This window comes from Ursus arctos, unplaced genomic scaffold (assembly GCF_023065955.2).
Source record: "Ursus arctos isolate Adak ecotype North America unplaced genomic scaffold, UrsArc2.0 scaffold_3, whole genome shotgun sequence".
NCBI classification, from domain to species: Eukaryota; Metazoa; Chordata; class Mammalia; order Carnivora; family Ursidae; genus Ursus; species Ursus arctos.
The window spans coordinates 66515444-66532526 of NW_026622985.1; the positions used below are offsets into that span (position 1 = coordinate 66515444).

Sequence of the window (17083 nt, forward strand, 5' to 3'; positions counted from 1 at the left end):
GATTTTTCTGATGATAACTTCTTAATTTTTTTTCTTCAAGCGAATTAGTATTTCTAGATGTTTGGTGATACATTTCCAGAAATGCCACATGGAATTTATTAACCTTCTAGATATTAATTAGCTCATTTTTATGCTATTCGATAGGTATTCACAGAATCAGCAATAAACTTTATAAAGTTCCTATTTTGAGCTCCATGTTATAAGAGAAGCTGGAGAGTAGTATGTCATTCTAAGAACAGCTTAAAGAATTAACTTTAATTCCAAAGAGTTTTCATACCCCTTCAGAAGACAAGGCAGGCAAACAGTTAACAAAGAGATGATGGTAATAAACAGTGGAAATTGAAATTAGCTGGATAACAATAATATCTAACATTTAATGACCCATGCACAATTTGGACTCTTTACATAAATTTTCTGATTTAATCCTATAAACAATTCTGTGAAACAATATTTCCATTTTCATCTTAAAAATGAGAAAACTGATGATTGAAAAAGTTAAATAAAAAATTGAGTACCACTGAGGGCCAGAGTTCAATCTAAGTCTGCTCAGTGCTTCAGAGCCAGAGCTTATAACTCTTATACAGTAGTCTGGAAATGGAAATCATGATAAAAATGGGAATCTTAAATTACAGGTTAATATTTGTAACAGGCAAAAAGCAAAGAGAAATAAAATGACCTCAGGGAAAGATGGTGTGTAGAACCACCCTGATTGGACCAGATGTTACCAAAGTGTATTTAAAATGGGTCCGCCTGGGTGGCTCAGTCAGTTAAGTGTCTGCCTTCCGCTCAGGTTGTGATCCTGGGGTCCTGAGATCAATTTCCTCTTAAGGCTCCCTGCTCCGTGGGGAGCTTGCTTCTCTCTCTGCCTCTGCCTCTCTCTCTCTCTGTCTCTCATGAATAAATAAATGAAATCTTTTTTTAAAAAAATTACTTGAGTTGAAGATTAACAAGATAATAGTGTAGGAAAACAGGGGTGCCTGGGTAGCGCAGTCGTTAAGCATCTGCCTTCGGCTCAGGGCGTGATCCCAGCGTTCTGGGATTGAGCCCCACATCGGGCTCCTCCGCTGGGAGCCTGCTTCTTCCTCTCCCACTCCCCCTGCTTGTGTTCCCTCTCTCACTGGCTGTCTCTCTCTGTCAAATAAATAAATAAAATATTTTTAAAAAAATAGTGTAGGAAAACAGTGTTTAAGAAAGTTTGCCTAGAAGCAAAAAGAAGGGTGGATATGATGAAAAAAGGATTGAGATCATGGAGACCCTCTAGGAGACTTATTTATAGTAATCCTATAACTGATTAAAAACTGGACTCAGGGCGATGGCATTGGGAATGCTGGAGAGAAGTAATATAAAAGATAGTTCAAGTGAAAAATATGTCGGAACTTGATTGCAGACTAAACTGAGAAGTACCAAAAGGAGCAAATCAAAAAGCCCACGACATTTTTGTTCAGGAAAGAGGGTGAGGATGGGAGTTGACTAATAAAAATAGGAGTAAAGCCAGGGTAGGGAAGGATGATGAGACCCCATTGATTCAGTTTCCTGCATAGCTATCCAAGTGGAGTGTTCTGTCAGCATTTGACGGTATAGACTGGAGTTTTGATACAAGGACAGAAATGGAGAAATTTGAAATATTGTCAGCATTCATAGATTCCCTTTGTGCTTCTTCCCCAGATTCCTCCCATCCAGACTATCACATTTTTCATTAGCTAACTGCATTTATTAAAGATAATATCAAATATCTGTTTCTACTTTACAGAAAGAAATTCTGGAACAACAGCAGCAAGAAAGAAATGATAACAGTTTTCATGGTATTTGTATGTTTTGCAATGAGGAATTTTTCGGAAACAGGTTTGTTCTTATGCATGTCTTTAAATATTATTGTTATTCATCTGAAAACTCATCAAAACATCCATAATGGTTATATAAATTAAGTTCTGTGGATTAGCGCAGGACCCTTTCATATATCAGCAGTAATTTTTTTTAATATGCCTAACATCAAAGATGGGCTATAGTTGCTCTAAGCAGAATAGGAGATTAATTTTTTCATTTTTTTCTTTTATTTTTTCCAAGTTTTTATTTAATTTCCAGTTAGTTAACACTGTAATATTAGTTTCAGGGGTAGAATTTAGTGATTCATCACTTACATAAAAAACTCCAATACCTGGTGCTCAGCACTACAAATGCCTTCCTTAATTCCTGTCACCTATTTCACCTATCCCCACCCCCACCCCCCAGCTCTTCTACAGTAGCCATCAATGTGTTCTGTGTAGTCAGGAGTCTGTTTCTTGGTTTGCTCCTCTTTATTCTTAAATGCCAAATATAAATTTGTGTTTAATGTCATAGGACTTTTTCAGTTGGCTGACAGGCAACACCATGTATAACAAACTACTACAGACACACCCTTCTATATTGTTAACTCTAAACCTTTAGCAGATTTTGATGTTTCACTTTTGAATATTAAAATTAATAAGGATCTAAAAAAAAAAAAAAAAAAAACCCAAAAACTGGGGTATTGATAATTCTTTACCACTCCCAACTGGATTACTATAATTCAGTTCAAACACTAATCACCCAGAGTTAGCATCAGGCTCTGCAGATTAAAGGGCATCATCCCCAGCAAGACTGCCTCCATTTTAGATATCAGCCACAAGTTCTGTCAGCTGGCTAAAAATTCAAGGATTCTGCCAGTTATTTACATCATTCAGTAATTTACAGAATGACTCACAAAACTCCGGAAAGTAGTATACGCAGGACTGCAGTTTTATTATAAAGGAACAGTCAAGAGAAGAAATCAGGAACAGCCAAATGAAGAAATAAATAGGGCAAGTTTTGGGAGGGTCCGAAGTCAAAACTTCTGTGCCCTTTCTCCAAAGAATCAGGACACATCACCCACCCAGCACATCAAGGTATTCACCAACCAGGAATCTTCACTGAGCTTTGATGTCCAGAATTTTTAGTAAGTCTTCATCACATAAGCATGACTGGTTCAGTCCTTGAACTTAATATCCAGACCCCTTACCTCTCTGGAGGTCAGGCTGGCTCAGTAGCGCTGCCTTCTAATAACGTGGTTAGTCTTTTCATTGACCAGCCCCCATTCTGAAGCTCACTAAGGGCCTTTGGTGAGTAGCCTTGTCAGCATAACAAAGATAATCCTGTCACGGAGAAATTCCAAGGGTTTTAGAAGCTCTGTGACAGGAAACAAGGACAAAGACCGGACAGATTTCTCATTATACAGCATTTAATATTTACAAATACACTCTCGCTGTCTCTCTCTGTGAAATAAATAAAATCTTTAAAAAAATAAATAAAATAAAATAAATAAAACACCACTAATGAAGATTTGATTCTTCTGTAGGGCAGTTGGCATAGAGAACAACCTGTGCCAGAAGGCACTGTGAAATACTCTGTAAAAACACTAGGGTTATTCAAAGTTATCAGTAATAGTTAAGTGGCTAGCCAAAAGAGCATAATATAACTATGATATTAATAAATGGGACCCTACATAGTTAAAAAGAAATCAAACAATTTCATGGGAATGGTTGCTTTATTTTATTTTCTAAAGGAAAAAAATAATAACCCTAAAAAACAGTGATGTGGGGGCCAGCTAAGTGTCTAAATAAACTAAATAAACTGTATAATGTGTCACTGTGCATAGTCTGTCAGTGGTTTGTGTGCTAATAAGTTCCCCAAAACTGTCACCTTCATTTTATGAACTAAAGTTGTGATAAAGAGGGCTCCTGGCTGGCTCAGTCAGAGGAGCATGTGACTCTTGATCTCAGGGTCCTGAGTTCAAGCCCCATGTTAGGTGTAGAGATTACTTAAATAAATAAATAAACTTACATAAAAATAAAGTTGTGATAAAGACCCAGTAGAATAATATATTTTACACATAGGCATATTTGCTATGTAAAATTTAGATAAATTAAAATATTCCTTTTCAGCATAACCTAATCAACAGCCTGGTCATGGTGTATTCAGGTTATGGTAACCCTTACATATTCTTAAATGTGTTTATTGTGTGTTCCAGGTCTGTGTCTGATAGTGAGCTGACTAAATGTCTGTGATCCCCGGACATATATAGCAGGGCATATTTCCCTTTGGCAGTTGTCTCTTCCTCCTCCTCATGACGAATTGGAAAAGTAGGCAAAGCACAGTTCATTGAATAGTTTAAAGGAGAGAAACCCAGTTCATCTATAGAGTTATCTTCCTGTCCACTGGCAGATAATGGAACAAACTTAACTGACTTTAAAGAACTATTGTGATTATATGTGTACTTAAATACTTTATAACGTGTCACTCTTTCATAGCCCAAATGTGTGTTTTAGTGTTTTACCTTTTCATGTACTTCTGATGAGTGTTATCATTATAAAAATGCTATTCCTGACCTGATTTGTTACTAGATGATTTGTAAGGAATATAAATTGCTCACATTTCTTCCTAGATCTGTTCTTTTGAACCACATGGCCAGAGAACATGCTTTCAACATCGGATTGCCAGACAACATTGTAAACTGCAATGACTTTCTGTGCACATTACAGAAAAAGCTGGACAAGTAAGTAATTTTTTCATGAAACACAACCTGAAACTATTTTAATTTTGGACTCTTTTAGGAATTTTTTTTTTATTGTCTGTTGTGAATTTTTTTAAGATTAATCTAATCAAAGTAATTAATAAAATGGAATTTTTTAAAGATTTTATTTATTTATTTGTCAGAGAGAGAGAGTAAAAGCAGGGGGAGAAGCAGACTCCCTGCTGAGCAAGGAGTTGGATGCCGTTCTCCATCCCAGAACTCTGAGATCATGACCTAAACCAAAGGCAGATGCTTAACTGACTGAGCCATGCAGGTGTCCCAGAATTTTCTCATCTCTCATGTTGAAAGTTTACATTTTTCATGACAGTCGTCTTTTTGTCTAGATCATATTGCCTTTTACTGTTTTTGGCTTTTTAAGATTTTATTTATTTGTTTGACGGAGAGAGACAGCGAGAGAGGGAACACAAGCAAGGGGAGTGGGAGAGGGAGAAGCAGGCTTCCTGCCAAACAGGGAGCCCTATGCGGGGCTGGATCCCAGGACCATGGGATCATGACCGGAGCCAAAGATAGACACTTAATGCTGAGCCACCCAGGTGCCCCTGAAAGAAGTATCATATATACCAAACAATGTACATACCATGTAACGTATGCTATATATAGGGTATGGAGAGTATACTCTCCAACCGGCCTAAGAAATAGAACAGGGATGCCTGGGTGGTTTACTCGGTTAAGCATCCAGCTCTTGATTTTGGCTCAGGTCATGATCTCAGGGTCGAGTCTGCTTGAGATTCTCTCTCCCCCTTCGCCGCCCTCCCCTCCCCCATCATGTGTGTGCATGGACACACACACTCTCTCTCAAATAAATAAATCTTATTTTAACAAAAGAAATAGAACATTATTAATTCCCTTGAATCTTCATGTGTGCCCTTCCTCCATTAGTGTCTGCCCATTTTCAGTATAATTTTTCACATATTTAGTAAACATTATCAAAATGTTGCATGTTACTCACCTTTATGTGGGATATAGCATACTCTGCATTCTTTTACCTGTTAGTATTTATTCACATTTATAGATCATAACACTCCACTTTTCCTAAGATCATATTCTGGTGACTGCGGGTATCTAGTGGGTATCGAGAGCTTAGCTTGTAAAATAAGGAAGGAAATTCTCTAGGTCACTAAAATGGCTTTCAAAAATCTATCCACTTTTCTCTCTAGGAGAGGACTCAGTATTTTTTCTCTCAAAACCTAGTTTTTTTCAGGTTTTTGTTTGTTTTTGAAGATTTTATTTATTGGGGCGCCTGGGTAGCACAGCGGTTAAGCGTCTGCCTTCGGCTCAGGGCGTGATCCCGGCATTCTGGGATAGAGCCCCACATCAGGCTTCTCTGCTATGAGTCTGCTTCTTCCTCTCCCACTCCCCCTGCTTGTGTTCCCTCCCTCACTGGCTGTCTCTATCTCTGTCGAATAAATAAATGAAATCTTTAAAAAAAAAAAAAAAGATTTTATTTATTTATTTTGAGAGAGAGAGAGCTTGAGCGGGGGGAGGAGCAGAGGGAGAGGGAGAGAGAGAATATTAAGCAGAGTCACCAGTAAGTGCAGAGCCCAACACAGAGCTCGATCATGACCCGAGCCAAAATCAAGAGTTGGATGCCCATCCAACTGAGCCACCCATGTGCCCCCCCTTTTTTTTTCAAATGAAATCTCAGCCCACAGTATTCGTAATGGTAACATTAAGAAAGAAATATTAAAAGTCCTGAGTTCAAATTCTAGTATCAACACTACATTAAAACAAGTCCTTTCAGTATTATTAAATGATCCTTCATTTATAAAATAATAACAGATGTGCTTTCTAGCAAGAGTAGCATAATCTTTTTTTAATGCCATAAATTATTTGCTGTAAAAGAATATAATTATTTCTGTGGCACAAGAAATGGTTCAGAGGGTATTTAGTTGTGATGACAAAAGAATTCGAAATTGAAACAACTGATTTCACTCATTTGAGCTTTCATGTAGGAGGGAGCTTAGATATAATCTGTGTGACTCCAAAAAGTGGAACTCTAATGGCTAATAAGGAGAAGTTACAGGCAGTATCCACTATCAGACTTAGGTAAAGAAAGACGTTTTGTTAGCAGTCTGTTCGTTTTCATTAGAAAATGAATGTCAGTAGAGAAGGCAAGTAACAACGAAGTCTCACTGCTAGTATGTACTGAAACTAGGCATTAAACCCTGCATATCAGCTCACAGAATATGCCAAACCATGGACTGATTTGTTGTACGCAATGGAGGCAGCCAGTGCTAGTTATCATTGTAATTATTTGAAGAACATAACTATGTTTTCATTTTTAGAAGAGATAATTTGATTAGAGAACTCCAGAATAATTTTGGATATTAGCTCTCTCTGTCCCAGTCTGAACTACATAGGCAAGTTGGCCAGTGTAGCCACCTGCAAAATAAACCAAGCATGCATCCCACAAAGCTAAATGAGTGAAGTGAGAGAGGTTCTGACAAGGATGTCATATCCCACTTGAAGATTCTGTGACCTAAAATGAATAATCGTAAGACTTAAAATAAAGGACTTTTGCAGCAGCTATCCAAGAGACTTGTGTCATCTGTCAGTGTTTGTGTATTTTTTTTTTTTAGCTTGCAGTGCTTGTACTGTGAGAAGACCTTCAGGGACAAAAATACACTTAAAGACCATATGAGGAAAAAACAGCATCGGAGGATTAATCCTAAGAACAGAGAATATGACCAATTTTATGTCATCAATTATTTGGTAAGGCTTTCTCTTCGTAATTTAAAATTTGATTGCATTTCCACAAACAAAAATCTTTCTAAGGGCTGTCTAATATTTAAACAAGCAATTAGTATAAAGTTCAAAATGTAATCAAGGGACACTTCCAAGCAGTGATTAGCTTCATAATGGTTAGTTTACAAAGCAGAACTTGATTTCGTTTGTCTTTGATTTGCCAGATGTTTACACAGTAAAAATGTCATTGTGTCTAGAATTCAGTGATCTGGACCAAAAAAAAAAAAAAAAGGAATAATAAACATAAAGCATTTGAGTAGCTACACACTCTGTCTCGTTTGTTATACTATCTGTTACCTTGAGTACAGAGACTTCTATATTCTATTCAAAAAAAATCTTTTGACCTCTGGATGTGTTAGGTGTCCTATGCTAGATAACTCTTTAAAAACAATCACTTCATGGGGCACCTGGCTGGCTCAGTTGTTTGGGCATCCGACTCTTGATTTCCACTTGGGTCATTATCTCAGGGTTGTGAGATTGAACCCCGTGTCGGGTTCACATGCTAGGCGTGGAGCCTCATTAAGATTCTCTCTCTCTCTGCCCTTTCCACCCCACCCCCCAAAGAAATCTCTTCATTCTTCCCTCTCTCCCCCTTAAAAAAATACTCCTTTTCCAAAAAAAAAAAAAAAAAAAAAAAATCCTCCTTGGCCTGCTTATCTTTAATGGAAATTTTAGAGAAACCATGTCATTTTACTAGGCAAGAGGACTTTGATTTGTTTGGCTAATAGAATGTAATAATGCTGTTATCATGTCAAGGATTTTAAATACATTGAAAGTTTTCCTTGCCTAGAAACCTTAATACCATTTCCTGAGCTTTTTGGTTAAGAGAAGGTATTCAGTTGGAGGCAAGTGTCACTAGGAGGGCATTTAGAATTGTAGGAGGGAATTTTGACTGACAATGACGAATGCTACTGGCCCTGCCCTACTCTGCTGAATTTGGGGGTGTACATAACAAAGGAAATAATCCACTCCTGTGAAAAAAAGGGTTATGTAACTCTCCACTTGAATTAGTAGAAAGTAGTAGAAAGTTATTTCTGACACTTTTCTTAAGCAAATGGAAATTATTTTTTTCTTCTCAGTAGGAATGAATTAGAATCCAAACTCATGGCCACAGAAGACATAATTGATTATAATCAACCATTTTATCTATTGGACAGAAACAAGCATATCCTGAAATATGTTAGAAATCTCTGCCTTAGGGTGGAATTTTTGTCTGTTCTAACTAATCCTTGTAGTGTTAAAATTCCCCTTGAGAACCAAGTTTGACATGTGTTTGAAGATTGACTCTGAGAAGTTGTCATGATCTGCTACAAATATTTTACAACTAGCTAAAGGCAAAGGCACCCTTTGAGTCCTTCAGTCTTCTCTTGAAATCACTCAGTCATTAATTCCTAGAACAAATGCTGCTTCAGGGCCCAGACCAAGCCAATGGGGAGTAGACTTCAGTGTTAGCTCTAAGAAATACCAGCTACTGCAGAAATTTGTGGAAGCAATTTAATAGTACTTCCTTCTGGGATCTTTTAAAATAATATTCAAGAACTTGGGACCAACAGAACATTATATATATGGCTGGAGGTATTTAATACCTTTTAGAGGAGACTTCAAAGGGACTGTTCACTCAAATTCTGGTAGCACTTTTAGAAAAGTATGGTGCTTTATTCTCTGGGCATCAAGTAGTCTGTCTGTCAAAACTGAAAGTATCTGCAAGGACCAGCTGTCTTTAGACGGGCATGCTAGATTATACTGTCCACCGAGTGCCCAGATATGGTGTGGCATGACTCATAACTCAAGAGGAGTGTTTCAAGAGAATATAAAGACTTTAATAGTATAGAAAATGAAAATTAAATCATTTTAGGAGAATATTAATAGAAGTAATTTTTTCTTTTAACTAGCAGCATTTGACTACTTGCTATGTGCCAGGCACTGTCTTGGATATTTATATGAAGTCATTTACTCTTAACCATATCCATGTGTCACAGATTTTATCATTATCCCCATTTTGGAGATTTGGAGACTAGGCACAGATCTTTTCTCAGAGTCACATAGTTAGAGCAGGATACTTAACCTGTGTGTAAGTTTCCTCCAATTTTTTCCTCAGTTGAAATGAGGTACCTACCTACCTCTTACTTTTTTGGTTGGGTTTTTGGTCAAGTAATGGTGATGAATTCGTAATCTATTCACTTTGCCTGTTTTCTTTTATACTAAACTAGAAAGTGAGTCAAGGTCAAAGTAAAGCTGACTTTAATAAGCTCGTCAAGGGCTCTGACCCACAACCTTAGCCTTCTTAGCCCTGTATGCTTTCCCACTGAGATAAATAGCCCACAACAAGAAGAATAATCTAAAAAACAAAACCTAAAATGTGTTATGATTAGCTGTGGCATTTTGGAAAAGATATAAACTCACCTTAGAAAAGGATTGAAGAAGCTAATAAAGTCTCTAAAGATGTAAAAGTGTCCTAACGTAGAGATGTGCTTACCAGAAGTATCAACCTTAATACCATCCTGAGTATTGTTGTAGATAAAAGGTATCATATATAGAATGAATATATAAAAGACTGTTCCAAATACTAATACTGTGTAGTTAGAGAAAAATGAGGGTCAGAGATTGCTCAGCATCATTTTAGTTTCCTTTTAGACCCCATTAATGAAAATACTTAATATTTCACAAAAATATTTAATATGAAGAATAAAGTCTTCTAAAAGTTTACTTAAGCAATGAATAATGACATTGCTCTGGTTTTAAAAAGGAGAAAAAAATTGCTGAGAGACATTCGCTGTGTATTCCTCTCAGGGAAAAGGCTAACATGTGTGATGAATGTGAGGCCAAAGAGAGAACTGTTGTATTAGTCGTCAGGGTCTACACATTCATTTCTCACATCCTCTTCCCTGCAAGAAGCACTTCCATTGGCTTCATACATTCTACACACATTGGAGTGCCTTCCAGTTCCAGACATTAGTGGAACAGGAAGAAAAATATTATAGACAAGGTGGTTGATTTAAGTCACTACTCAAGAGAGCTCAGAGGTCAAACGAGAGACCTACATGTCAGCACATAATTTCAACACCTTGGGTTGGGGTGTACAAAGTTAATGCTTGGACCTCTCCTGTAGCAGATATGTACCCACAGAGTTCCTCAACTCTACTCTGGAGCAGAATCTCCAGGCAGCAGTGATGGCAGTAGCCAGGATATTCCTGGCAAGATGCACTCTAATAGTCATCAAGGGCGGGAGAGCTAAGGCACAGAGGGTGTTTTTGGCTCTCCTCTGAGCTCAGCAAATTGACAGTTTTCCTTTTTCTTCCTTAGGTGAGATAATTTCCATAATTAAAAATTCATATCAGTTTTTGAATAATAACAGACTTGCAAATGCATAAAAAGTTACTATGCATAGTCTAGATTACCTACTACGGGTTCTTTCTTTGTTTTCTCACAAACAGAAGTGTTCAGTGAATAGTAGAGATGGTCAAGGGGACAATTTCCCAGGCAGTTTCATGTTCAGATGCCCCTACCATCATCACTGAGCCTTCAGCTACCTATTCCTAAGGCATTCATGTTTCAAGCCCTGAGTTTTCCTAAAGGGAATTATTTTTGCAGTGGTTTTACCATTTTTTATTTATGTTGTTTTATTCTTAAAGATCTACAAAGCCATTTGTAACAAAAGTAAGCTTTTAACCTGTTTTTCATAGTTTTAGTATAGTTCTTTCTAATGAAATTAGTTACATTTGGAACACTTCTTTAAAAAAAAAAGATTTTATTTATTTGAGAGAGAGAGCACGTGCGCACAAGTGGTGGGGGTGGGTGGCGTGGGGAGGAGAGGAGGGAGAGAAAAAAGCAGGCTCCCTGCTGAGCAGAGAGCCAGACACAGGGCTCCATCCCAGGACCCTGGGATCATGACCTGAGCTGAAGGCAGACACTTAACCGACTCAGCCACCCAAGTGCCCCCATTTAAAAAACTTCTCAATAACTAGAATTTAAATAAAAACTTGAAAAAAATAAAACATTTCTCTTTCTCTGTTTATAATGGGTTTTTTGTGTAAGTACATATAAGTGTGTGTGTGTTGGAGCGGTGAAGATGCTAGGTGAAGGGGATTTCTTTTTTTTTTTTATGTTTTTCTTGTCCACCCTCTCATTGATCATAAACCATCTGATGTAGGGGTTGAGGGGGTGTGCTGAACATCTTTCCTGACATGCCTTCCAAACTTGTTTTTCTTGAAATCTTTGCTTTCCTAACATGATTCATTACCAGGCACAGCATCTTAATTAGAGAGTTCTGTGCTCTTCTTTTTTTTCTTTATGGGTCTTATTCCTATAATAAATCATATATATTTGACTATACAAGGCAGAGCATTCTAGGAAAGTCTGGGCTAGTATCACATGCAAACCACTTGTTTCTTAATACAGTAATGAATACCAAGTTCCATTTTCTTCCCAAATGGTAAATGGTCAGTGCTGTTGCCTAGGAAAATCCCTACATGTTATACTGAATACTCAGAAAGTTGCAAAATAATGCTTTAGGTTTGGAAGTTTGACACTGAAAGATATTTTATGTCTCTTTGGCTAACACATTTATTGATAAGCAACATTTGTCCATATCATTGAAAATGGTAATACCACAGGTGGTATTTCTTTGAATAATGTCCTACAGCAATGACCTTAAAGTATAAGTCCGGAGAGATCAAGTAATCCATGAGAGATTTAATTCATCACCAGAAATTCCAACTAACAAGGATCCTGTTGGCAGTGTTGAAACCATTCCTGGTTTCCGTAATGAGGTTCAGACACTTCATGACAACTCTGGGAAGTACGTTATAGAGTCCAAATTAACTATCTCTAATGACATTATGTAAATCTCTGCGGGTCTGAGTTTATGCATCATTTAGCTGATAGATAATGACAGCTTCAAAACCTCTCATTAAGTTGATGAATGATAGATTTTCTTTTTTCCCTAAATCATAATGGACCTTGTAGTTCTTTGTTTTTGCTTAAATGAATACCTTTCTGAGAAAAGAAAAAAAGTTCAAAACTGAGAATAAATTTTAGTTATTTTTTTCCAGAGGAGGAATATCAAACAAGAATGTAGCAGGTCAGGTTGGGCTTGATTGTAACAATAGTTTAGCTGCTTGCAAAGGTGTCCATTATTGTTCTACATCCTTCTTTAGTGCACTGTCTACTTTTGCATGGCACAGTGAGGAAATTGGATGGAGAAAGAAGAAAAGATAAGGAAGAGGAACAAATGACTCAAGAATAGAAAAGATATTCCTGCTCATTACTCCATAAAGTTTTGCTGAAACTATGACTAAATTTGCCAGACACAGCCCTACATGGGTGCAACTTCATGAACTGTAAGAGATAAAAGGGATTGAAGTAGCTATTTGAGTGCTTACTCTTGCCTGCTACCGTGTACTTTATATACAGGGATACTTTGTTTTGTTGTACTTCGCTTATTGTGCCTCGCAGATTTTTACAGACTGAAGGATTGTGGCAATCCTGTGTTGAGCAAGTCTATCTGCGGCACTTTTTCAACAGCATTTGCTCACCTCATGTCTCTGAGTCACATTTTGGTAATTCTTGTAATACTTAATTAAGATGTATACACTGGTTTTTTTAGACGTAATGCTTGCACACGTAATACACTGCAGTGTAATGTAAACATAACTTTTATATGCACTGGGAAACCAAAACATTCATTTGACTTGCCTTACAGTGGTAGTCTGGAACCAAACCTGTAATATCTCTGGGGTATGCCTGTATATGAACTAATTTATTTAATCACCTTACAAAAACCTTTTGAGGTAGGATCTAAATTGGCATTGAAATTTTAGACTTTTTCAGTTACGATTCAATTTAAAAAATACTTTCTAGGGGTGCCTGGGTGGCACAGCGGTTAAGCGTCTGCCTTCGGCTCAGGGCGTGATCCCGGCATTATGGGATCGAGCCCCACATCAGGCTCTTCCCCTATGAGCCTGCTTCTTCCTCTCCCACTCCCCCTGCTTGTGTTCTCTTTCTCACTGGCTGTCTCTGTCTCTGTCTCTGTCGAATAAATAAATAAAATCTTTAAAAAAAATAAATTAGGGGCGCCTGGGTGGCACAGCGGTTAAGCGTCTGTCTTCGGCTCAGGGCGTGATCCCGGAGTTCTGGGATCAAGCCCCACATCAGGCTCTTCCTCTATGAGCCTGTTTCTTCCTCTCCCACTCCCCCTGCTTGTGTTCCCTCTCTCACTGGCTGTCTCTCTCTCTGTCGAATAAATAAATAAAATCTTTTAAATAAATAAATAAATAAATAAAATTAAATAAATAAATAAATAAATAAAAAATACTTTCTAGTACTTACTGTATGCCTGGCTCTGGAAATGGAACAATGAACAAAGTCCATGTCCTCATGGACAATGCTGATGGAGAAAACGAATAGCAGATGAGAAAACAAATAGATACACAGAACTGATTTCAAGAAATGATTGATGTTTAAAAAAAATAATAAAACATCATAGGGGAATAAAAAATAAGTGGGAGGAGGGGTGTTGTTTTAGAGGAGTCAGAAGAAGAGGTGGTCACATTTCAGCAGATGCCCCCACGACTGAGCCACACAGTTATGTGAGAGAGCAGTGTTCAGGAAGACGTTGCAACAAGTCCGGAAGTAGCCGGTGGAGGTGAGCTTGCTCCGTTCAAGGGATAGCAAAGACCCTGATCTGTCTGGAGCAAACTGAGCCAGAGAAAAAGTGGTGGGACATAAGGGATGGAGAAGGAGCCGGGGCACAACACACGCAGGTCTTACAAGCCATGATACGGCCTCTGAATTTTGTTCTAAGTGTGGTAAGAAGCCATGGGAGGGTTTATACAAACAGGGAAGTGTCCTTTAGAAAGATCACTGGCTGCTGTTTGAAAAATAGACTGTAGGGGACCTCAGGGAGAAAGAGTCCAGCTAGGTGGGTGTTCATGGGCCCCATCAAGAGATATTTTTGGTTTTTTAAAAAGGTTCCCAAGAGATTCTAATGTGCATCCAGGGTTGAGAAACTGGTTTACATTTAAGAGAAAGGAATTTGATTAAAAGAATATCACTCCTTCTCCAAAAAGAAAAACATATTAAAAGCATTTTAGGATACAGCCTTCCTTGTCACAGAAATAACTGTTTTAATAAATCCTACTTGTATTGATTTAAAACCAGTGAATATGGGTTTTTAGTGGGGTTTTTTTTATTTTTTTAACTTTGTGTCTATTTTCTCTCTCCTTTCCCCTCTTCCCCTGCTCCCTTCATCTCCCTAATTTCTCTGTTCTTCCCACAAAAGGAACTTGGAAAATCATGGGAGGAAGTTCAATTGGAAGATGATCGGGATCTGCTAGACCATCCGGAAGAGTAAGACTTTTTACAGCTGCTAATTAATTGCTGTGTTTTAAGAGTAGGAAAACATTTATTTAGTTTGGTTTAAAATGTTTATTCTAAAGTGAATAGAAATGAAGAAAACTTTCTGAGTCATGCATTCGTCCATGTAATAGTCCAAAAACTTGAATTCAAAGTGACTTTGACATAAAAATCACTAAAGCAACTGTTATTCCAGCTAAATAGTGTTTTGCCATTAAAACTGTTAATTGAGGAGTGCCTTGGTGGCTAAGTCGGTTGAGCATCAGACTCTTGGTCTTGGTTCAGGTCCTGATCTCAGGGTCGTGAGATCAAGCCCTGCATCAACCTCCATGCTCAGTGCGGAGTCGGCTTGCACCTCTCCCTTTGCTCCTCCTCCTCCTCTCTCTCTCAAATAAATAAAATCCTTAAAAATAAATATATAAATAAATTAATAAAAATGAAATTTTAAAAGTTTTTTTAAAAACTGTTAATTGAACAGACAAGTAATATATAATGCAGAGAAAAATACAGGCCATTGCTGTTTTGCTCACTTGGCTGGTGCCCAGATCCTGAAGTTTTACAACCTTTGAACTCTCCATGCTGCTTGTCATTGGAGTAGAGATTATAATGGAATTAATGTTAACCTTGTTCCGTGTTCATCCCATTGACCTAGTTAAAACATTCACAGCTTCTTTTCTTGGAATTACAAGCTCGGGAAATGTTCTTTTCAACCTAAAAGGATTCCCTGTTATTCATCCTCTTTTCCTTCAAAGCTGCTTGGCCTTTTTTCTCTCCTGGGATTTCAGTTTTCCCGGCTTCGGAATGACAAGAAGTTGGCAGTGTCTTAAAAATAAATGCATGGGATGGGGGGTAAGCAGGAATGGTAACATGGGTCCTGTATAGTTTTTGACTTCTGTTTACCACCACCAGATTTAACACTTGCCCCATTTAAAATGATCAGTATTTCCTACATGAAGGATATATGGTTTGCCTTTTTAAAACGTGCCATTTGTCATGCAGAGACACACTCCCAACATCGCACCTCACAGCATGTGTACTTAGTGGTTGTGCCTAATGAGAGAGAGCATCGCATCTACTGGTATGCCTCCTTTGCAAATTAAACCTAGTTGTGTCAGAAAGACATTATACTGATTCTGTAGTAAAATAGCTGCTCAGAAGAGAAGCAAATAGAAGAAAAGGGAGCAGCACCTGTTCGCTATTTATATTAATTTCATGGTGCTGCTTTGAATTTCAAAAGCTATATCAAAAAGTCATAATATGATGTGACAATCTTTACAAAAATGTCAGAGTTGAAAGAGATTCCCAGGGAGGAGGAAGTAATACCAAGTGACTGCATAGTACACCCTCTTAATGAGGGAATCTCTCTATTTCCTGTTTTCTTTTTAACACAGTGACTGGTCTGATTGGGAAGAACGTCCTGACTCTGCTGTCTGCCTGTTTTGTGAAAAGCAAGCAGAAACAATTGAGAAACTATGTGTCCACATGGAGGTGAGATACTTTTATTCATTTGAATTTTGTTTTGTTCTGACAGGGAAACTGATCATGATTGTAGTCTTATCAGCTTTCATGTTTAATTTGTCATTATCCCATTCCTAAAAGTGCTGTAAGTGGAGCACCTGGGTGGCTCAGTTGGTTAGGTGTCCAGCTCTTGGTTTCAGCTCATGGTGTGAACTCAGGGTTGTGAGATTGAGCCCTGGGTTGGGCTCCGCCCTCAGAGTGGAGTCGACTTGCAAGATTCTCTCTCTCTGCCCCTCCTCCTGGGCTCACTCGTGCCATGTCTCTCTCTCTCTCTCTTTCTCTCTCTCAAATAAATAAATCTTTTATTAAAAAGAAAGTGCTAGAGGCTAAACAGAAGAGACAGGCCAGATCCTTCAAGGAGAACTAGAACTCAGGACAATTTAGTACCATGAGCAGGACCTGTGCAAACTGTTACGGTAGGATTTCACAGACCACTGAGGTATTTATGAGATCATTCTAGTTTAGAATGTGGGGCCTATAGCCATGATTAGCAGTACTCAAGATATGGACAGGTTCTGAGTCTTTTCCCCCTGCTTCCTGTGCTGGTGAATAGGGAAAGCAGGAAGGGGGAAAGTTCCCTTCACAAAGCCCTTGAGGGAAATGGGGCAGGACGGCACAGGGGATGTAGGGGCAGAGAGGGTATAGGGTGTGCTTGTACAGCTCCTACAGTTACAAGGATTTGGAGGGAAGAAATTTGAAGGTATTTCCAGTTCATGTATTACCTTCAGGATGCCATTTTTATGTTATAATGAAGCTTGAAGCTAGTAGTTCTAAACCTTTTTTCACCCCAGTGTATCTGAGAGATGACACACTCCCAACATCTCTGATCCTCAGCTGGACAGTGGGGGTGAAGAGGGGGAACATCTGATGAGTCATGACAGT

The 17083-nt window shown here is 38.1% G+C and overlaps 1 protein-coding gene across 2 annotated transcripts in view; it reads left to right on the plus strand.

Annotated features, from left to right (window-relative positions):
- The window catches only part of ZNF277 (zinc finger protein 277), a 104062-nt gene that overhangs the window by 80988 nt on the left and 5991 nt on the right, over positions 1-17083 (plus strand). For both annotated transcript variants that reach the window (XM_026509586.4, XM_057304233.1), the window contains exons 5-9: positions 1751-1842; positions 4436-4546; positions 7165-7297; positions 14610-14677; positions 16075-16171. In XM_026509586.4, the coding sequence (XP_026365371.1) occupies positions 1751-1842; positions 4436-4546; positions 7165-7297; positions 14610-14677; positions 16075-16171 (501 nt within the window). The remainder of the gene's footprint in view (positions 1-1750; positions 1843-4435; positions 4547-7164; positions 7298-14609; positions 14678-16074; positions 16172-17083) is intronic.